The sequence below is a fragment of the Epinephelus moara genome, chromosome 16, assembly GCF_006386435.1.
Source record: "Epinephelus moara isolate mb chromosome 16, YSFRI_EMoa_1.0, whole genome shotgun sequence".
NCBI lineage: Eukaryota > Metazoa > Chordata > Actinopteri > Perciformes > Serranidae > Epinephelus > Epinephelus moara.
The window spans coordinates 32,231,012-32,255,313 of NC_065521.1; the positions used below are offsets into that span (position 1 = coordinate 32,231,012).

Sequence of the window (24,302 nt, forward strand, 5' to 3'; positions counted from 1 at the left end):
AAGACTATCATACGTTTACTGCATCATACATAATTTACTGTCATATATGACAAAGAAAAACAGCAAATTATCATATTTAAGGAGCTAAAACCAGCAAATCTTTGACATTTAGTTGTCGAATAAGTTTCTTTTGATCGACTTAATCGATAAATCAGTGCAGCTTTAGTGCTCAACTGCTCCAGAGACTTGCATTCTTTGTCACTGTGATAAATTGGATAAGAGTAAACATGAAAGAAGTGGCTGAGTTTGTGTATTGTTTACAGGACTATTTTAATGGTTGGTGCGGAATTCTCCATCCAAAACAGCTAAATCTGGGCAGCATCGTGGAGCCCAAACAGTTTCTTCAAAGAGCTTTCTAATCATGAACCCAGTGAAGAGTCAGGAAACATCTTTAATCCACAAGATTTACATACAAGTAGTGAAAGAGGGTACTGTGAGGGCAGATAACACACACACACACACACACACACACACACCAATATGTGCTGCACTATCCAGTGGACACACATTCTTCGTGCACATGCTGAGCTCTGTGATGACAAAGCTGTATTTATGCTGCACATGTATAAATATAAAACACACACCCAACCAGTTCCTCACATGACCGTGCTAACACCGCTCTGAGTAATCCAGTCAACAGAGGAAGGGCTTGTTGTCCAGTGGATCACAGTGCCAGTTTTAATCCAGCTCAGCCCTGATCTCAATCACTAACACCACTGGCACACTTAGGAGATTGAAATTTGGACCAGAGGCATCCACTCTGTGACACACTCACAACCACACTGACAGAAATAAGAGACAGAAGCAGGACGTTACCTGGTCGAGGAGGTTGAGTCTTTTGACATAGGCCTCTTCAGTTTGGAGAAGCTCTTTGGCGATGTTCAGGAGCTTCTGAGCCTCTGAGCACTGAGGGAGACAGACAGATACCGAGGATTAGGCATGAAAACAGACAATAATAACATGTGAACAGACACTCCGTCATAATGTGACTAAGGAAATCTCCCAGTTCTTCACTATTTGAGACAAGAGTTCAGCATCCAGAGTTCAAGGCAGACGGCACCTTCGGTTTTAAAAATGATAGCCACGAATCAGTTTTTGAAAAAATGCTGAAATCATATACACATTTTGTTTCTGTGACTAACATAGCAGAGACACGGTCATGTAATTCAAACCAGCTACACTGATACATTAGTCACGACAGTCGACCAAAACAGACGATACACTGCAGAACTTTCATCCCTCCTTCACCTTTATACTGCTTCTTGTATAGCAAAGTCTTTTGAAAATAAAATCATTTGGTTTATTGTTGTTGGTTTATAAGTGTAAAACAAGAATTATGGGTTTGTTATGCTGAGTTGAGGTAAGTGGAATGTTTACTGTAAAAGCAATCACGACCTTGTTTAGGTCCATTTAAATCTGTGGTCCCAAATCCATTTATGGCAATTTACTGGAAAGCCTCATTTCAAATTTGCCTGTTGTTTGCTCAACAATTAATCCTGATTAGATGGAAGGCTGCCTGCATGAAGTCATGAGGTCATGATGTACCTTCAATGTTGAGAAACAGAGGTTCATTTTAAATGGATCACTTAAATGGCGACATTTTGACCTCCAACTATTCTGACTGCCGGCAACTTTAGCATGCTATGATTAAATTCATTATCTTATTTGTTTATTTATTTTTTTTCTGTTGATTTTTTAGTTATGTATCTCTTTTGTGGTCTTGATCTGTAAAGCCTTTGCAGCATACTTCGACACCTACAGTATGTAAATGTGATATAAATGGTCTACTGCAAAATGACGCCCTTATTTTTGTCATTTAAATGCGTGAACAGTATATTAGTCTATAATTATTTAACTGTAATACATATCTTTATTTTCATTTTCTCTGTCATTGTTGTTTTCTGTACTGTTAATACTACATAAATGGGATAAATGAATAAATGTGTTAAATAACGATCACAGTGATTGGAGGTGCATGATGGAGTCAATATTACCAAACGTGCGCTCACTTAATGAAATGCATTCCTCTTGGTGATGCTAGCAAAAGTCAGTTACTAAAGATTTGAATGTGATACTATAAAATAATCTGTGTTTCATGTGAATACCAATTATTTATCAACCAAACAAGGCTTTAACTACAAAACGTTAAAGATTAAAGCTGATGATATTCTATATTTTTGTTTATTGTCCACAAATCTGATGGAAAAAAACCCCAACCATGTACCAGTGCTTCCCATCCCTTCCGCAGCTTGTCAGTTTTTAAGACTAATTTCCTAAAACAGCTGGGTGCTGTAGTTTTTAGCAAACATTACTTGAGTAACTTGTGTGTTGTGGTTTTAGTGCCACAGGATGGTGTACATGCGGTCGCCTCAAAATTAACTACTGTGCTCAGGGTTGGGTATCGGTGCGCGATACCTTTAAGGTATCAACCAAAACAACCCTGTATCAAGCAGAATTTACACTTCTCCAGTCAAACTATATCTGCATTTGATCCTTTTTGTACCAAGATCTAGACAAAAAAGACTATTTTTATGGTTTTGCTCGTAGTCATTCACCTCAAGCATTCTTTGATTCAATGCGATGAGTGATTGACCCACTACTGCAGCAGCTACAACCCACAGTCTGTGGTGTGGTGCAAGGTGAGCGCGGTGCACTTGATGGAGTTGGGAGTTCAGCGCGCTGTGACGCAACTAAAATGTCTGAAAGTATGGCTACACTATACGCCTGTGGCTTCTGATAAAAACAAATGCATAAAATGCAGAGGGATTATTTCAAATGATGTTCTCTATTGGTATCACTTTAACAGCACTGGCAGCGGTACTAGCATAATTTTGTAAATGACACCCAGCCCTAACAGTGCTCATGTTCACTGTAATGACAGAACATGATGTCAGACAGTACAACAGTGGGACTCACTGATAATACTTATCGGACAACAATAAAGCTCTCAGGCAGGGGTCGCCAACCTGCTCTTTGGATCCTCTCCAGTGGCTCCCTGTGGCTTCGACAGACAACTATATGATAAAGAATAACCTTAGCCTATACACTGATTTAATGATTTTTTTTTTTTAACTAAAATGTGCGTTACACATCTGGCCTGGTGTCTTTTCCTCTAAAAACATCACTGGCGATGGCTGCAGTAGTCTTGAGTCTCCCAAGCTAGGCTAGCTGTGGACTCCAAATCCATAAATAGTCCACCATAGAAAAGCCACATCGTGCTAAATCATATTAATGAATGCTCATTTAGATCTATTAGCAATGTTGACAGGCCAAATTCACCTTAAAAGGGGCTGTGTTACCTTAATTATGAGGCTCAAATATGTTTTGCAGCTCCAGGCAGAATTTTATTTATTTTTTTGGGCCAAAAATGGCTTCTTCTGCAAGAAAGGTTGCCGACCTCTGCTCTAAGGTTTTTTTTGCTAGTCAGTGTGCTGTGTGATGTACTTCTGAGGACATTTTGGTTCCCAGATTTTGCTGCAGAGCGAGCACTCTTGACTTTCATGCTACGTTTTGGTACAGTCAGCTGCGGATGTGACACAGCAGCACAGAGGAGGAGAAACTTTGCACCGTAAGGCTCTAACATAACATTATCTTCTCTCTTCTGCTTAGAAGTGGTGACTTTACAGCTCACAGATACTTAATACGACACAATCCCTGACTTTTGTTTGATATCTAGTGTCTGCAAAGAAACTTGCACATTTCTGATCCGTCGATAGCACCGTTAGCTTGTTCACTTTATTACATGGATGCTGCTGTTACGCTGACTGTCCCGCTGAGCCCTGTTCAACCTTAAAAACCACAAATTGCCGAATATTCATATTAAATGACCAAATCCGATTGCGCTGACATAATTCTGAGTCAGGTATAGGCTTACTATAACAGTCTTTGTCTACACTACGAACAATTAATTATTGGCTTTTCTTCTTTTTATGGGATTTGTTCACAATAAGGAAAAATATAAAATATCAGTAGACTTATTCTTTAATACTTATAGCTGAGGCAACAGTCTGTAGCATCCAGAGCCGATAACTATGAACTGACATTCACAGAACTCTATTCTAGTCAGCGGTTTAGTTCAGACGTGGTAACGAATGAATGCTATTAGCTGAGGTGGTGAAAATGAAGATGTGTCTCTTTCTCTCATTATGACTTGTCAAAGCTGAGATGACATCACAAAGATGATTGATTTAATATTAGAAATGATGTTTGTTGATAAAGTTCATCGCAAGAATGACACGGAAAACACACATCATGGCCACCAAAGCCGATTGCGACAACGTGGGTTTCACAACTGCTATCTGCCACATAAACACACACACACACACACGCTTGTATTATTATACACACATATTTACACACACAGCACAGATGGGTTGCTGAAACTTTCACCACAGATCATGCACTGTATGAATATCTAAAATTACCAGCTATCATTACGCTATCAAAAGCGTAACTTAACATTTTCATTGTTGCAAAAAAAAAAAAAAAAAAAGTTCAGTCTCTTAACCTCTTGCAACGCACATCACTGACAACCCACATCCTCTGTAACAAGGCTGTCATTATGCAGCCATCAACAAGACAGCTGGAGTGTCACAAACGTTCCTGCAGACACACATCCACAGAGACACATAACAACACACCCTTCCTGTGCACAGCAGTGTTGGGATCAGGAAACACTGGAGAGCAGAGATACCTTTCCCCAAAAGACTGTGGGCGTGGGCGGTCAGCAGAGGACGTGTTTGTGCATTCATGTGATGTTCCTGTGAGCTTTGGGTGTGTTTTGCAGCGTTAAAACAGTACTGGGGAGATATCTCCTGCTAACGCCCATGAAAGCAATGATATGTACATCTACTTAACTACTTGATTCCTCAGACTCTGCCCTGAGTTTCTGCTGTAGAACATTTTTGGTGCTGTTTCTACAAATCTCTTTTTCTTTAGCACGCCAGAATATTTTAAAGGGTGACTTTGGTATTTTTCTACCTGAACCCTATTTTTCCATGTTTTTGTGTGTAAATGACGAACGGGAACAGAAAGTTTTGAAAATGATCCACTACTGAAAGAGAAAGCTGCAGCCTACACTGGTAAAACAGGCTGCAGTGTAACCACTCGGGGCACATTTGCACTGACAATGCACGTCCACTAAAAGCGCTTGTTTTTGCCACTGACAGGCTCAGATTGTTATTCTAATTGTCTGACAACATCACGGACGGGCTTCCTTCAGAGATAGACTTCTTTTTAAAGAGTAAGATCCTTTTGTTTAACCAGAAACAGCCCTGAAGTCGACATCACCAATTCCACCAGACTCCATTTAAATAAACAGTAATTTAGTGCGCATAGAGGCAGCATATTTTCACATCTAACTGGGTGATTTAAAGAGTCATTTCAACCAAACCAGAGGTGGTGATTGTTGGAAAAGTGGGAATCCAAACCAACAAACCAAGACAGCTTTTGTGAGTTTTATTCCATTTCTGTTGACTTTGAATGAAGTGTGTTTTTACAGCAATAAAATTACTGTTTTTTTAAATGGAGTCTGGTGGACTTGGCGATGCCGATTTTGGGGCTGTTTCTGGTTAACCAAAAAAGGTCCTACGCTTAAAGAAAAAGTCAACCTCTGTAGGGATCCTTTTCATAATGTTGTCAGACACTTCTGATAACAATCTGAGCTCATCAGTGGCAAAACAAACACTTTTAGTGGACATAAATTGATGGCGCCGCATGCTTTAAGTGGTTACACTGCAGCCTGTTCGGCAGCTGCTGGCCGCAGTCCCATTCAATACTGGAACAGTTTCAATAATTGCTGTTTCCCTCAACAATTTAGACACAAAAACTAGGAAAAAGGGCACAGGTTGAAAAATACCGAAGTTGCCCTTTAAGACTTGACCCTGATAATACATTCACAGCACATATAGGTCACAAGGAAACAGTATGTTCACTGCTTAAGGTATCAGTGTTGTTTACAATCAATAGCCAAACTGAAGGACAAGAGAGAACTGAAACCTTAGCTAAGCTGTGCGGAGATATCCGTCTCTGGGCTCTTTTATCTAGCAGCCATCACAAGCTCCTGTTACAGCTTTTGGGCAGGTATTCATCCTTTTATGTAACGGCAGAGCTGCTTTTAGATACAAGTCAGTCACTTGTGACCGCAAAGTGAGGCTGTAACTGTGTCTAACGTTTCATGCAGAAGTATTCTTTGAAACTGTTCACCCAGGCTGAGATAATAATAGGCACAAGCTACTTTTTCCACTACATGAAAGGCAGTCTGACTGTCTGAGATGAGGCTTTTAAACTGGCAGGATGTGCTCAGTTTAAACACGTCGTGAAAATTCCTCAAAATTATGATGTAACATGAAATATAAATTAAAAAGTGTAGCTATTGGGGAGAACTGGGAGACACTAATGACCACCTCAGTTTATTCAGGCTTTAAATTATGGACGTTCAGGTTTATGGTTATGACTTTGATGATGCTTAAACATGCGAGGTACTCACTTTATGCGCCTCTGAGTGTGCATCTGTCAGATAGCCAGTCTGTGTGTCTGTCAGAGAGTGCATTTCTCCACTGCTCCCCTCATCCAAGTCACTGTCCTCATCCTGCGTTGAGTCTCGCTTGTTGCCCAGAGTAACGCAGCAGGACACACTCTCTGTTTCAGTGACGCTGTCGTAATGGTCCTCCTCGTCGATGGCATCCTCGTTGGGGAACACCTCTCCTTCTGCTGCACAGGATGGGCTATCGATGCCACTGTCCCGGTTTGGGATCTTCCCGTTTTGCTCGGAGGAGTCCGGATTGTCCAGGAGCTCGTTGGAGGAGCCTTCCTCCCGCTCCACGTCGTCAAGGCAACCGACGCTGTGTGAGATATCACAGTCGTCCAGTGGGGCATCATCTGAGCCATCAATGTGCACAGAAGCCAGACAGGAAAGTTCAGACACATCGTGAGTCCGTTCGGAGGTGCCAAGTGCAAGTTTGTCCACGGGGGAGGAGTCTCCTGCGACCTTTGCCGTGGTGTCCTGAGCGCAGGAGGAAGTGATGTCAGACGCAGTGTCCATCTTCAGACACAGGTGCAGCTGGGACCGTGGGAGCACCCCCAGGATGGGGACCCTGGGAAAACAAAAAATGAAGCATTATCAACCACAGCCAAATAAAGAATCAACAGACTGTTAAACTAGGAAAATAATGAGAGGGTAAAAGTGTTTAAGGTTTTCTTAAATTTCATCCTCAAGCCTTAACATTCAAGCAGCCCACATGAGAAATAGGTCCGAGTTCACACTAGGAAACTCCTCTTTGTACGCTGACTCACACATCCACACATACCCAAACCATTACAGAGCAGACATATGAGTCTGATGAGCAAGACGAGCAAGATTTCTGACAAAATTTCCTCCCGATGGCCTTACCTTGAATTCTCGAACCTCTCGATAAGCAGCCCCACCTTCTGGGCCTCTTTCTGTGGCTGTGCTCCCAAGCCAGGAGGAGTTAGACTGGGCTTTGGTTTAGGCGGAGGAGGGGGAGCTGGCAGAGGCCTGGATGGTGGTGGAGGGATCCTCTTCGGCTTCTTGTCTTGCCCAAGGGCGAGCAGGTGCGAAGGTTTAGGGGGCACTACAGATGCAGAAATCCAGAGGAGGCAAAGACAGCAGAGCGAGAGAGAAGCATGAGAGTAAGAAAAGCAATCAGGTGACACGTATAAATCCAAGTGAGAAAACCTCCATGGCTGAGTTCATGTGTGAAGCCTGCTTGTTCCTTGTTTTTTTTTGGTTTGTTTAAAAAAAAAAAAAAAAAAAAGCCTCAAGATAAACCTCCACAGGATACAAAATACAGTCCAAGACAGAAGCAAAAAGTAGCACTGCAGAGCGAGACCAACACTGAGCTTCAGCTCTCTGCCAACTTCCTTATTTCAGAACAGGATGCTGAGATGAGCGTATGCGCAAGTCACCGCGGTTCCAGTTTGGTTAGAAAAAAAAAGAAGCACAGAGAAATGACAACGCTGTCTTTACAGTGCACACTGCGCTCATGCATGCCTGCACACTATGCACTCACAATTTCACTGTCTAGCCTGTATATTTGCATATATTTCATTTTCAGAAACCTAAATGTCTGAAGCCATGACGTGTGATGATGTGTTGCTGTTTTTAATTTGAGCACTTCCTCTGTAGCTGTGCGTCACTGATAGAAACAAAAAGGTTGAGTATACTTTTCTTTGCAAACTGTGTGCAAATGACAGGACTGGGCCCAAGTTAAGATACTTTAGTTTGTTTAGTCATGGGGACAAAATGTCATATAAGCAGCAGTGACATGCTGAGGAGCTTTTCTTGGGACCTTTTGAGGGATTGAGGAACTTGTGTTACTGTAACTGCATTTTTAGTTCCTACCCCTGCAAAACATCCCTGCTGCACAGTCACTACTCTCTCAGGATGAGCTACAAGTGGAATTAAAAAAGGCTTTGGAGAGGAAGTCAGGTGTATGTATTACAAAGCACCACCATTAGAATAAGGCCAAGTGGAAAGATACATCATATTATCAGTTTCCTTATCTCTAAGCACTTTATTATAACTGGTAGTCCATTTTGATAAAAGGCATTTTCTGCTTGACAGAAAAGAATAAAAGGGATTTATATTACTGGTGGTTAATTGCTGACATATTTCTAGATACATTTTTCTCTAGCATATCTATTCTACTAGTAGCTCATCCTCAGAGAGCAGCTAAAACTGTACCAACACTGGCCAGGAACTAGATGTGGCAATCACTGAAACTACACACGAGAAGTAGTATTGAAACTTGGATGCCTGCAATTGTCCTTTTTGTACCCAGATTTTCAAAAAAAAAGCCTATGTGCATGGTTTTGCTCGTAGCCAATCTCTGCAAGTGTTCTTGGATTTAATGCGACATGTAATTGGACCACTACCACAGCAGCTACGGCCCATACAGCCTGTGGTGTGGTGAAGCCGAGCGTGGTGCATTTGATGTTCAGTGTGCCAAGACGCCACCAAAATGTTTGAAAGTAATGTTATACAGCACACCTTTGGAGTCTGATAAAAATAAATGCATCAAATCTGGATGATCATTTTAAGGTCCTGTTTAAATGATAACGATTTCAACTGAAAACGGTAAACTTGGCAATCATGTGCAAGTGCCTTTACTGTCATAGAGGAGTAAAGAAACCAGAAAATATCCACATTTAAGAAGCTGGAATCAGAGAATTCAGACTAAAAGAAATACTCAAACTAATTAAATGATTATCACATTAATTAATTTAATAGCTGACAACTAATCAATTTGTCATTGCAGCTCTGACAAACACACAACCTGAACTGCAAACAAAAGCTGCTTAGTGGAGGTGATAATCACTCCCTCCAGGATTTCATGGGCTGATTGTTGTGGCCTGATTTCATGGCAGCTTTACTAAAAAAATGTGATTCATGTTGCGATGTTCATAGGTGTTTTTTTGCAATGAAATTATGGGGGCTTCATAAAATTGTAAAAATAGTTACGAAACCAGAGCACATTATTACGAGCATTAAGTGTTTCCTACTGAATTAGAATTTATCTCTGATGGCACGGTGAGTTCAAAGTGGCGCTGACGGTCTGTGTGCGTGAGCCGCTCTCGTCCTGCTCTCTGCTCAGTTAGCACAAGCTAACAAAGCAGCAACAGCAGCTAACATCCTCCACTGAGCTGTTTAACGCTCCCAACAATCTCGCACGAACACCGAAACGACACGACTGAAATGGATCAATAACCACTGAGTAACGTTAGCTGTATGATGCTAACAGTTAGCCCTGTCACTGTGTGTGTGTGACTCCCAGGCACAGAGCTCACTGTCCCTCAACAGAAAAACAGAAAGATGGGGGCAAGAAGGCGCTGAGCGAATCCTACGCTTCCCAAATTAAATAGTCACATTGGCAGCAACTAGACAAAGATGCGATCGCACCATCGACGCATCCTGGAGGGACTGCATAATGAGGATGATCATTATTCATACAATCCTCTATCAAACTTTGAATTGTTGTGAGCCACTTAAATATCGGGGCCAAGTCTGTAGTGTAATGTCCTACAATGTTTCTCAGTAAATCCCAAAACACAACACATGTTGCTCATATTTAGCATTCTTCAAATGATGCCCAAACATGAACACTTGGGAACCACTGGCCTGCTTTACACCCGCAGCTCTATCAGAGGTGACCTACTGAGCTGTGTGAGTGACAGAGTGAGGTCGGACAGCTGACACGTACTATGTTATTGAAGAGTGTTTGTCAGAGCTGGAAAAATGACAGCTCAATAGCGGAGGTCTGATCCTGCTGCACCTTTCAATTATAATGACAGCCCCAATGTCAAAGCTGGCCTTGAAAGGGGGGCCGCACGGTGTCACAGTGTTTTACCTTGAGGTTTCTGTGCGGTTGGCGGTCTGGGTAAGGTGGAGGGCTGGGGCCGGGGTTTGATGGCTGGCCTGTCGTGACATGGTCTGGGGGTCGGACCTTTCTTTACCAGCCGTGGAGAACACAGGTAGTCCACTGATCCGCACTGGTACTGCAGCGAGGAGGCAGGGAGGTCTGGAGAGAAGAGACATGAAGAAAGACAATATGAGATATTGATCAATATAATGAGATTCACCTAAACACACATCCAGAAGCCGACGTAATCCTGCCACAGCAATGCAGTGGTGTTCAGTGATTGCAGCACTGTAGGTGAACGACCTTGAGCCCAGTGTGTGTTTCAGGACGTCGCCCTTGGACACAGAGCAGTGGGACCAGAGAGGAGAGGAGTAACTCTGCAGCATCGATCCTGACACCAGGCCTGCGGCAGCAGACACTGAGCTGCATATTGGTTTCTCTCACCCTCTCTGATAGGCCTGTATCTGACTGACTATATCTAATCTTCTCTGGACACTGTCTGTAAATAGACTGTGTCACTGAGAGAGACAGAGTGAGAGAAAACAGCTTCATGATGTAGGATTGTGTGTGAGACCAGCAGAGACAAATTTCCATTGGACAGTTGCGTTTTACTGACTGAGTTTTATTGTGTTCTTTTGGAACCTGATTCTGGTTTAATGAGTCTGACCTTTACTGTCTTTGGAAAACCTGGACTGTATTTCGTTTCATTTGAATTGATTTATATCTGAAAATATTATATTTAAAGAAGCAGCAGATGTTTGAAATACAAGGCTGGCTATAATCTAGATTTTTTCTTGAAATCCCACAAAATTACCAACTCCAACTTGTTAGCACACAGTCGCACTGTAACCCAGTTTGAGTAATGATTATTTCTTGGGACTATTTTCAACTGTGGATTTTGTGCACCCACAATGATTTACACCACCAGGACAGTGCATTTGAGATCAACTTAAAATAAACTACAGTGTCCATGTAAAAAAATGATGGCACTCATTAAGGCTGTACTGTCTACTGATTCTGTTTAAACCCGGTATTTCTGCACAGTCGCGGATAAAGATCAGGCTACACTTGTATTATCAGTATTATACAACTCATAGAATAAGATTCCAGTACAAGTGTATATAGCAAAGATGAATGAATCAATTAAGCTATGAGGTTGTAGAAACACCAGCTGTAAGAAGTCCACTTCTGATGAGCAGAGCTCAAAAAATCTTCCTGTTAGAGGAAGTGATGAGAAACGTGGTGAGAAAACAAGGTGCCAATTATGCACCAAAATGCAACTCGAGTGATCAAACCATTTCCAATAACTCCAGAGCATTGTAAATTTCAAGAGTCTAAATGAAATGGAAAAAAGCAAGACGCAATCATTCCCAAAATTTCCAACATTTTTTATTATCTTATGAAATATTTGGCTTCAATCCGTATTTACTGGCGTTTAGCATTTCAAAAACATTTTCACTGTGGTCAAAAAACTTGCTTTCTTGCTTGTCGCACACAAAGGAAGGCACGCGCCCAGAGCTGTAACGATTAATCATTTAGTTGTCACCTGCTAACCTTTTCAACTTTTACTCCTCTGTGAATTAAACTGAATATCTGGATAATTTTGGGTTGTGGACAAAAAGAAGACATTTAAAGATGCCATCTTGGGCTTTGGGAAACACTTTTCACCACCATTTTACAGACAACAAATCGACAGATTAATCGAAAATGAAAATAATCTTTAGTTTATTTAGTGTATTAAAGTGGCGGTCTTGCAGCAAACTAACAGCTCTGTAAATTTTGATTATTCATTAAGAAAGGTTGATTTAATAAAAAAAAAATCCCTTAATTCATGTGTAAGATTTTGTTTAAGTATTTGTTTCTGTCTTTCTTTTTAGGATGAAAATATGATGATAGACATTTAACGCTTCATTCTGAATCCTCAATAAAAGCTTTGACCGTAAAATAAAAAGACATTTGGTACAATGCAACAGTGTGCTTCAATGACATGTTACAATAGTTACTGCCCAACAATGGAGGTACTGTACATAGCAAAGATGAATAACTTGGTTAAGCTGTGAGGTTGTGGCTGCACCAGCTGTAAGAAGTCCACTTGTGATGAGCAGAGCTCAAAAAATCTTCCTGTCAGAGGAAGTGATGAGAAATGTGGTGAGAAAACAGAAACAAGGTGCCAATTATGCACCAAAATGCAACTGTACCAACACAAGCAACAATTACACCACAAACGCTCCATTCACTTTCCAGCCCGGTGTGTGTCTTATCTATTTTTTATCTGATGGGACATCAAAAAATAGGAGTTTCTGGGAAAAATACAAACTAAAAAAATTAAGTTCTGTAGTAAACACAGCCAAACTGATTCTAACATGAATCCATACAAACAGACAAGAAGTTCTGATATAACTGTGGCAGTAGCTGTCAGCTGCAGATACAGTAAATCCATATAAATCTCAGAAGTCCAGTCAAGAGGAAAGACATCCAGCTTCTGCAACAATAACATGCTTTGTGAGTCTAGTACGTGCTCTAAAACCACACACTGGCGATACCATGGCAGCCTGTGTTTTTGGCAGTGTTAGCTGTTATCTGATGTGTCGGCTCATTAGAACAACGTGACGTCCTTCTGTACATTATGTTAATAACTATGCAAACTACAGCCACACATGTCTGCTCCTTCAGGCTCATGCATTCGTTCTAGTCACCCCAACTCTTTCTCAACTGGATTACAGCCCCGAAATTGCACCGAGCCCCCACTGGATCCCCGGCGCATCTAATTTGGTGTTTTTCAGCCGTGCTGCAGGCAGTGGAAGGAAAGGAATCAGCCAGTAATGAGTCCTGCTACGCCGTCTGCCCCATGTGGCACACTGCGGGCTTTCCCACCATCTCTGCACCGCAGTGGAATAAGGGCAGGCAGGGGGAAAAGATGAGGCAAACAGCTCTCTCAACTCAACGGAGTAAAACATGTTAATTTTCCCCACAGAGGATCACAAAACCTACAGTGGGGTTTTATATCCACCCTGACTATCCTTGAATTTGGTCCCTATAGCAACAGAAATACTGCGAGCCTCTTGCCGCGTCCTCTGACTCAACCTTACAGTCGTCTCTGATGGAGAGATGGTATTAGCAGAGGAAATGCTTGACCTATGATCAAGTGAACTGGTATGAAAAGCCAAACGACTGCCTGGTAAAGAACACCGTGACCCAGGACTGGCTGGGGTCGCTCCTGGGAAAAACAAACAGCGGTGGAAGACGGAGGCATAGGGGCTGGTACCTATGGAAACTCGGTGTAGCCATGGTTACCTGAGAGCAAAACCTGGCCCTCATATGAAAGTGCCTAACACCAAACAAGAACTTGACGACACAGCAGAGAGAGGAGCTGACACTCACAGTTTCTCTTAATTAAAATTGCATAAACCGAGGACTAAAAAGACGTGTCATCATTCAAACAGGAAATACACAGTGAAATAACGTGAATGAACAAGTAAATTAACTCTCTGACTTATGATTCACACCATAATGATCTCTAAACTGTGTCTAATCAAAGGTATCTAGCTGTTTAAGCTTCATAAAAGTAAAGAATATATAGCTGTGCAGCATAGTAAGGAGCGGTTTATTACCTTGCCTCCAACTGTTCAGTTTCACATATCCAAAGTCCAAAGAACGAGCGAACGGAAAATCTCCCACACAAATCAGTCACTATGAAAACAAATCCTGTCCTCCCAGTTTGCCAAAGTGCACGTGTGCGACTGAGACTACCCTTTGTAGCGAACAAAACACACACACACACCTTAAAAAATACTTCAAAGTCCTGCATTAACGCCCAAACACACACACATTCAGTCACCTATCCTTCACCAGGTGTGTTCAAGAGCTGCACCTGTCTGTTCACCTGCCAAACCTGATCAAAGTACCTCCTCCCGGAGCCAAAGTGACGTGCGCGTGAGTCACTGTGGAGCCCAGTCATCCCAGCATGCTCTTACAACTGGGCCACAGCCTTTAGCTTTACCCACAAACACACAGCCTGATGAGACAGCACTGTTCCTCTGCTCTTCTACTGACTATAACCAAAGCCATGTTTAAAGCTACAAGCCATTCACCTAATTGATTTGGACTCTGAGGGATGCGAGATGAGATTAATATTGTAATTGTGTAATTTTAAGACGGCTTTTGTGAAAACACACAGGAGAACACAGATCTGAGCTCGTTAATTTCCTCTGCTCCCTTCCTGTAACTGAGGGATGGATGAATAGGACAATTAAGACAGGAATTACACATGCGAAGACATTATCACCTCCACGCCCCGTAAGGCTTCAGGTTACCATGACTACCTCTTCCTGCTATAACAGCCACTATTAGTCACTCAACATCCATTTAATCAGGCAAACCAGGTACAAATAACCTGCCAATCTTACCACTTTATGGCCGTGATGTAACAAAGTAGTTCAGAGGTGAAGCAGACGAACACAGAGAGCTCACAGTAAATATTCTGGGTTGTAACCTGATGAGCTGCATTACAGCATATTTCAAAACATAGTGAAGGGCTGCTGTGTACCTAACTCACAGAAATACTTTCAGGTACTTGACAGAGACATTTTGGGAATGTAAAGACACTCTCGCCTTCTTTCATTCTGTCTCAGTGAGAAACACATGATCATAAGAGACCTCTGGGGACACTGTGATGCTGTCACAAGAGAAACACCTGAGGAATGTCTCCCTTATGTCACTATGTCTGAGTCTGTGTTGTCAAGTGTTGGCAGTGCAGTGTTTTTCACAAAATACCATAATTTAAAAAACTAAACAATTTCATACCCTGTCCAAAAATACTGAATACTTTGCAGTGACATTATGAGGCTTAAGGTATTCTGTTTAAAATAGCTGGGTGTCAAATGTAACCACACTTAAGTTTCGGTACAAATACCAAAACAGGTCTTTTGTCTTTACCTTAGGTACAAACACACATGCCTGTCCCCTCCTGTGTATACACTGTATAAACTTTGGTGAACTTTCTACCCCGTGCTTTAAAACACTTTTGGGCGATATGGCCCTAAAATAATATCACAATACTTCTGGGTATTTTTGCGATAACGATATTCTTGATGATATGACAAGTAAAAAAATTATTATAAATAAATATTCAGTAAAAACTAAACAAAAATGATCTCTCATTTCTTTAGTTTGTGAACAACAGTAGCTCAGGGTGAGATTCAGATTCATATTAATAGTTCAACAACATAAATCTACCACAAATTACACATTTAAACATCTCCCAAACACAAAGAATGTACCCTGGGATCTATATCAACAGCTGATTTCCTTCTTTTAGCACAATCCTAAATGACTGAGTTGTTTTTCCACCTGCACCTTTATGCTCTGCCATTTCTCCTCTAATCATCACGCTGTAATCTGTGACAGGCTGTTATGATACCACAGCTATCATACATTCACATATATGCAGTTTTTTTTTTGTCATAGGTCACCATCACCAAAGGTTTATGACAAATTCACCTGATGACACCGACTCCCCTGTGTGCACAGCCAGAGAGGAGAGGGACAGACGCTGTGCTTCTGCCAGAGGAGCCACTGAACGAGTTCCCTCTGAGCGGTAACTCACTAAAAGCGCTGAGTGCTTATTGCTGTTTGGTAAATATTAGTAAACCCACAAACTAAACTACGATGGGGAACATGATAAAGATTCGCTCGTCCCTGCCTAACATCAGCATGTTGCCATTGTCATTTTCAGAGATATTCCTAACCACTAATTTGCATGTCCAGTTCCTTTTTTTCATATAGATAAGAAAACCTACATCATATGATAACTGAGGGTGGGGGTGGAAATACAGCCCAGTATTGTGATATTTTTGTGTGGCAATATTGAATCATCACACAGTGCCAATTATCGATTTTTTTATTATATAAAGGATATAATTACAAATACAAATTTAACTTTAGGTAGCCTACTAGAATATTATAATCAATTGATTTTTCAGTTCACTAGATACATTTTGCTGCTGCAGAAACATGGCTGAGGTGAGATGAACAGACTGAAAACTTTAATTTACAGCTAAAAAAGGTAATAAATCGCAATATATTATAATATATTTAATCGCAATACTCCGCATAATCACAAAATATTTTAAATCGTGATAATACCATATCGTGGATCCTCTGGTGATTCCTACCCCTAATGATAACCATCAATTTTCATACCACGGTAAACCTTGTCACTGGTGTACTGCTGCAACCCTATTTCTCATTAATGTTTAATACTACTTAATAGCCATATTTAAAGTAGGTTACAAATTGGTTCTTCAGTGGCTTTCCCCCCTAAATGAATAAATAGCATTTTGATGTTCCAAAAAATTCTATTAATTTTGGGGAAGAGTGCTACCTGAAATAAATGAGGCGACATTTTGGAAAAAAAAAATACTACAAAAAACCCCAATTTCCTGAACAAACAGGCTTTCATGCCACTTTCATGGCAGCAGCTGATCTGACACAGAAGCTGTTATTTAAAAAAAAAAAAAAATGTTTTTTTTGGAACAAACTCCTCACTTGTCCTCTCTCCTTTTCTTTAATCACCCAAGACACACAAAAAAGCCTCAAACACACATACTCAAAAATAACTGCACAGCCCTAGCTGGCTGTCAGTCACCGTCAGCCCTGAGGCGACCCCCTCAGAGTCATTTATTACCCATCATCCCTTGAGTACGGTCCTCTCACCCCAGTGCTGTCTGGAAGACAGATCAGTCACATTCAGCCCGAGCCTCCTCAGTCAAGCAGCCAGTCAATCAGGTCTCCTACCCGCAAACTAACCCCTGGTGAGTCTGAGCTGACAGCCCCGCTCCCATCACTTCAGCCACCCCCAATCCACCACCAGGACAGAGCTGAATCCCAATGATATTCTTTCCGACTGTAGCACCTCATTATTCCCATTTCACCATCCAATCCCCCAGTCTGCATTATACCTGCCCTGCTCCTCTCCTTCTGTGTGTGTCCATGTTTCTCCATGTCTCTCTCAGCCATATTGATCCAGCTTCTCCACTCTGTTACCCTGAAAGACTGAGTCAAAGACAGACAGTCTCTCATCTAATGGCTTTTCGATTTATAGCAGCCATTGAGCCTCAGAGCTCCGCATAGGTTCACAATCAACACTAAAACAGGTTTTTCTTGCTGTAATCGTTCCTTCTGCTCACAGAATGAGGACTGCGGATTTTGTCCCCCATTACTCACATTGAAAGTGCATTAGGAGGGAATCTTTTAATGGCCCATATGAACAGGAGGAGACTTGGAAAATTGTAAACCGTTAACTTCTAAACTCTCAGACACACAAATAAGGCATGGTTCAATGCTGGTTTTCAACAGAATGAAGAAAACAGTGTATCATAGAGTGAAGAGCAGAGAAAACAAACACAAAACAGCAGCCAGGAGATATCAGATGCCTCATTTCCCAATTCATTTTCCACTTTGAATAGTACCACCTCAGTGCAGACGGGATTCTGAGCTGATCACCATGAGGCATGGGCCGATGTGAAGATGTCATGTCACGATTATCGTGGCCAAAATATTTGTGATTCATTCTTTTTTTTTTTAGTGAAAAACAAGCAAAAACAATCTCCAAAAGCCAGGGGTTTCAACTCTTTGAAATGGCATCATGTCTTTTCATATAAAATATGCAAATGCTTTGTAAAGATCTTTTGCTTTTTTGAGGTTGGTGCGTATCTAGCCTGTGTTTGCAGAGTCTCTTACATTGTTGGTTGCCCAGCAGTCTCTTTGGGTGCTGCTTGACATGATATTCATGATCATCTCTGCCCTGTAAATGTAAAATGTACCATAGTCTCTTATTGTGATTGTTTTTTATTCCAATTCGCGATAAATTCTAATACCATCCAATGGATGACACCATCTTCAATGTGACACTAGCTGAATCCTTCCATCAGGAACCAAACAGAGGAATGTCTGCACTTCAGGCCAGGTCCATTCTTAATGCACCGCAAGTGACTCACAAACATTACCAGTTTGTAAAAAAAACACACTTTATTTTTAAGTAGCTACAGTGAATCTTTGGCACAGAGCTTTTATTTTGAAGTGCTGAAGTATCGTTTCCTGCTGTAGTGTGTGTGACGGCAGCTACCTGACAGAGACAGCAAACTAGCTCGATGACATGGCCCAATGCAAGGATGATGCCAAATGTATTAAAGGAAATGGCCACTTTAGAATGAAAATACAGACAGTACGTACTGACCCTCATGCCGACAAGAAGTCCAGTGTAGTTTTTTAACCCACAAAATTGTTCTGACGTTTTTGAAATGCATTAGCGGAGCTTTATTACATTTTCAAAATGTGGGTTCCATGCACTTCAAGTGTAGCTGTTATTCCGGCTAGCTGTTATCCTGTGATACTCCGAATGAGTTTTGTGGATTAAAAAACTACACTGGACTTCTTGTCTGCATGTGGGTCAGTAAGTACTGTCTGTATTTTCATTCTAAAGTGGCCATTTCCTTTAAACTGTGTTTCGACTTTGAACTAATGACTAAGGAGAAATCTGGACCCTGTGGCTGGACCAATTGGGAACCGCTGGCGTAGTGTGTAATTGACAGTGTCGTTTTCTGGGCTGCCATTTTTTAAAATCTGTTATCAATTATCAGTGGTCTGCAGTGTTTAAACGGCACCTTTCAGTATCAACTCGTCTCCCTTGAAAACTTTTTGGAAGCGATACCAAAAAAAAAAAAGAACCAGGTACTATCCACAACTTTTGCAAAAGAACACCAAAACAAAGCAAGTAACATAACAAGTCGAGTTGAGGAGACTTGTGCAGTACCATGTGGTGGATATGCAGTAAAAGTCAGTGGAGAAGACGTAAAGGTCGACCGCCACCTTTAGTTTGAACACCCTGTCATCTACCCCTGCATATTCATTGCCTCTATGCTCTTGTCTCACCCTGTCTCTTCCCTCCCTGTGCAGCAGGAGACAGTAATGAGCGCTCTGACCTTGATCTACTTTTCAGTTCTCACCCCACTGGTTAAAACCTTGAGTCAGAAATCCAGATACACAAATACTTAAATAAAAACTTCTGAAGTAAGTTCATCGAGGTGTCGGGCCTAAGGACAGTGACGTGGGAGAGTCATACTGTTCAAAAAACCAAACTGACCAAGTTCCCTAATCACACAAAAGGCAACCTCTACACAGTGCACAAAACAAGCCATATGCCTGTGAACACACCTTTCAAGCCCACAGGGGGTTGATACTTGATACTAAAAATGAAAGTTTGGGTGGAGCATCGCTTTAAGAGGATCTGTCCAAACGCACACACACACTGAGAGAGGAAATAGAGCCGAGAGAGGAAATATTAGTGTCAGTACAATAACAGCTGCTCCAGGATCTACAGTAGAGCAGATCCTCAATCTCTGTCAATCAGCAGATTTCCCTCGTAGACTAACCAGGCTCCAACTCCCACTTCACCACAGGGTTTATGAACACACACACATGCCACAATGTGCACACACAGAGGGATCAACAGCTATCCGATCACGTACAGTAGCATCTGGCCCTAGATTACAGATCTATATTAATCTATTTCTTATCATGCTCTGTTATCATTACCAGTCACGTTCTCTTTGTCGAACCCTCGTTCAGGGCGGGCCTTCTGTAGAGACTGTTTGTTGTGCTGTTTAAGTATTAGCGGCGTCTTAAGTTTCACTCGTATCATGGATTCCCAGGGGCTGGGGGCATGGGAGGGGGAGGTAAGTCATCTTGTTAGGTCTGTCCTCTCCCTCTAAATCAGGTCAGTGGGCACAGCGGGCTCACTGACATGTCTCTCACACTAAGTGGGAGGATTTCAGCAGCTCCCACAGATTAGGACCTGCGATTTCGGGGGGATAAGACAGGGAGAGACTTAGAGGTTCCAGCAGATGGCTGGAAAGTGTTGAAGAATGTCATAGCGTGCTCTCATGGAGGCACAAAACAAATAGAGAATGCAAATGAATGGGGAAAAAATAGGGGGGATAAGAAGATAAAGTACAGTCAAGTGGTTTTGCTAGAAAGTCATGAGCACAGCAGAGGCAGAAACAGTGATGAGTAGTGTCAGCAAACACGCAGCAGTCAACACTGTAAATACAGTGGGAAGAAAATAAGCCCATCTGCTTTCAGTCCCTGTAATGACACAGTGTAAATGTGGAGAAAGCTAAACATAAGCAAAGACTGACGAGGTAATATCAGAGTGGCATTGTCCTTGTGGACTCCCAAACTAAATCAAGTCACTCTAGAAAGGATTCTCCTTCACTGCGCCCTGAGAAAGCCAAAGAAGAGCCTATTGCCATGGCAACAATGCTGATCTATATTGCTAATATAGTAGGTAGGTCATGGGGAACTATAAAGAACTGCGTTTGCTGTCAGTAGATGCACAGTTCTGAAAAAGCAGAGTTTTAAACAGGGTTCCCACACAATTTTTTAACCCACTGCCATGACTTTATCCGAAGATCTCGTGTGTAGGTTTAAGGGGGATATATTAGCAGAAATGGAATATAATAAGTATGTTTTCTTTGATTCATAATCACCTGAAAATAAGAATCACTGTTTTCTTTACCTTAGAATGAGCTACTGAATGACAATGAGCTCTACATACAGAGTAGATCCTTGTCTACAGAGATGTTGCACTGCCACGATTCTACAGTGGCCCAGAACAGTCAAACCAAATGCTGGCTCTAGATAGGGCCATTTTTGCGTCGGACACTGTAGCTAACAGCCCTGATGAAAATTTTTTTTTTTTAACAATAAATTGCTTTATTGAGGGTGTTTAATGGTTTAAATAATCTGTTCCCTTTATTTTGGTGAGGAGGAGACCTCTGCTGATGATACCTCAAAAGCTGTGAAACATAAGGAAGTGCTGCAACATGCCCACCAGGGTAGAGGAAACACTGTTTCACTTAATGTGAAATTGCTTTATTCAATATTTTTACCGGTTTTAGTCACCTGGTCCATTTGTTTTGGAGAGGAAGAGACCTCTGCGGATAATTCGACACTAGATGCCGCTAAAGCTCCCTAAATCTTACACACTGTTCCTTTAAGTAGTTTACCTCTCTGACAACAAGTGATTTTAAGTAGGGTGCAATTCCAAATATGGAGAGTTGCGCTTGCTTTGTTTCCCCCAACTAAATTGGTGACGAATCCACTCTCCACCAAAACGCCTCCATCCAGCGCAGCTAGGGTCCGCCTGTCTCTCATGTCATGTATCATGTTTGCCATCAAAAGGCTGTACATTATTAGACATGTGCTTCCCAGGCATTTGTGGATAAGCAAACGTTGATGCTAGCAAACTATACTCGCTTGTTAGACATTCCTAACATCAACTAGCTGCGTACACCAGTATGCATCATTTGATCCTAAAATGACCTTTCAATGGTCACACGGTGCAGCACAATATTCTAAATTAGTAATGCAAGGATGTATTTTGCATAATGTTAGACATGTTTTACAATTCTAATATTATATTTTTAAACAATAGCTGAAACAATGTAAATTTAAAACTCATGTTCTGTTAACTCTGAAACATTTCCAGGCCTTGAAACAAAGGCCTTGTTTTTCCATGAATATCATGAACATGGAAACTCTGTCTAAATGTCTTGACAAATGAATCAGGAAGCGTTCTGGCTGCTGTCCTTTATATCTATAGATGGGAGATGAAACACCACGCAGCACTTAGCCATAGCCAGCAAATGTAACACACACACATGAATAAACTGTAGACACGGACATGACATGGGTCAAAGAGCAGACTGTATTCCCCGGAGAGAAGAAAAGCAGGGGGTGAGGTATGACACAGTCACTGACCTGAGACCTTTTTCCTACAGTGTGACTCAAGGCCGTTTCATTCAGCTGTCAGATTCACGCTGTACGTCACGGAAGAACACTCAGAATTTACAATCAGTAACACAATCATGTGAGGGCACGACAAAGGGATGATTACAATTTCATATTCATCATCTCCATCAGACACGTGACTTGATTGCACGGCTGCACACAGTGGCCTCTCTAATTCAGAGCCTCCCCCACAACCACAAATGCTTCAAGAAGGACTTTTATGAGGCAGAGTGCAGAGAAGTGAGCCTCTGTTTGTCTGGATGCAGTGCAGCGCAGTAGCCCAGAGCATTACTGTAAAGGAAGCAGCCACAGATTGGCAATTAGGGCAACACACACACACAGGGCAGAACAAGGGGGTTTACAAACCTGCCTGTGGAGATGACTGCCCAACTGTCCCAGAAACTACTGAAGCCTACTGTACCGGGTCTCAATGGTCGCTTTCACTGTCAAAACCCAAATGGCCGTTTTGCACAACAATTGGGGCGAAGCTGAGCAGGGGCGTCCATCTTTTCCTCTCAGTTTACTAAACACTCACACACCTTCACTAGCAAGGGAATTTATAACTGCTGGTGCTGGAAAAAAATACTCCAGCTCTTTCCATTCCCACTGGGGGTGGGGGAGGTCTTCACAAACACAGGTCTGCTCCATGAGTCACCAGCACCCGAAGCCTGAAATAGCATTTTCAAAACAAATTTCAATCATTCCCTGTCCCAAGAAGGCCATATTGTAATGAGGATTATGCAGTTTAATCTTCTGGGTCAAAGCTTGATCACTCTTCGTACTGAATGAGGGTGTCTGAACGTGTGAATGCATTGATTATTTTACCACATATTGATTGTGGGGATTAACCAATCATCCAGGTGGACAGGACCAGTTAAGAAGCAGCCATGTGGTTGACTGCATGTTTGAGTAATTACTGACTGATTGATGACTTAGACATCAAATGATATTGAATATAGTGTCTGAAGGAACCACACGCCATCCTCCACATGCTCACAGCACATGCATATAAAACATGCACATGCATACATTGCTCCGCAGCTGAGCCTGGTCACTTAACTTTACAGAAACCCATCTGCAGTACAGACCACAAAATCACTCTGACACTTAACTCGTGTCAACGTTGTTGCCATTACACTGTGATCTGCAAACGTTTTACTGCGCGCTCCAAAGTGTTCCACTGCGACTGCAGAAAAACATTCAGCAGCAGCAGCTACCAAGAACACGGCAGACAAAATCGCTCCCTTTCCCAAATAAAAAGTAACCCATACTGAGAGAACATTTCACAGCCAACCAAATCACACCTCTCAGGGCCACAACTACACCTCTGGAAAAGCCAGTCTCTTCCGAAAGAACAACAGAAGGAAGTGGTGTGTGCAGAGCATGTCCAATGAATCCAGCTTCATTAGTGTACTTATTTGCATGTTTGTTGGGAAAAAAAGAAGGTGTTTTCGGAAAGAGGAACATGGGAAAATTTTATAGAAAACTCATTGTGTATAGTTTCTCAGGGTGCATGTGTCAAGGGCTACAAATAATGATTATGTTAATTACTCGATAATCTATGAATATGTTTGATTAAACAATTCATTGTTTTATCTATATACAGTCCATAACCTAAAGGTGCTGTATGTATTTTACAATGTTAAAAAATGAGAATAGGAAAACTGTTAATACTGCTTGAGGGAGAGCATGATTTGTATCCTTGCTTGATAAATTACGAAAGCTTAAAAATGTTGGCAATTAATTTTCAGTGCTGATACACAATGGACTCTTACCAACATACACAAAAAGACAGGAGTATTACAGGGAAATAAATACCTTTTATATTATTATATTATTTTGCTGTTGGAAAATGAGGAATATTGCAATCAGTGTTGAGATGTGTTGGTGAGTGCTGTAGAGGTAGAGGCTTAAAATCAAAGTTATGCAGAGGAAAAAGTATGTATCAGTTCTTTCTAGATTTAAGACAACCTATTTTGCTCATTTTCTCCTGATACTGTCTGTGCTGAATCACCTGTATACACCTTCTGTCTAAGATGATCCATTTCACTACCTCTTTAAGCTCCCCTCCCA

The 24,302-nt window shown here is 41.6% G+C and overlaps 1 protein-coding gene across 1 annotated transcript in view; it reads right to left on the reverse strand.

The window, feature by feature from the left end:
• fgd (faciogenital dysplasia) overlaps positions 1–24,302 on the reverse strand; it is an 86,513-nt gene that overhangs the window by 25,231 nt on the left and 36,980 nt on the right. Inside the window, exons 2-5 of the mRNA XM_050065415.1 lie at positions 10,368–10,538; positions 7,391–7,592; positions 6,488–7,094; positions 817–906 (exon numbers count right to left, since the gene is read on the reverse strand). Of these exons, the coding sequence (XP_049921372.1) occupies positions 817–906; positions 6,488–7,094; positions 7,391–7,592; positions 10,368–10,538 (1,070 nt within the window). The remainder of the gene's footprint in view (positions 1–816; positions 907–6,487; positions 7,095–7,390; positions 7,593–10,367; positions 10,539–24,302) is intronic.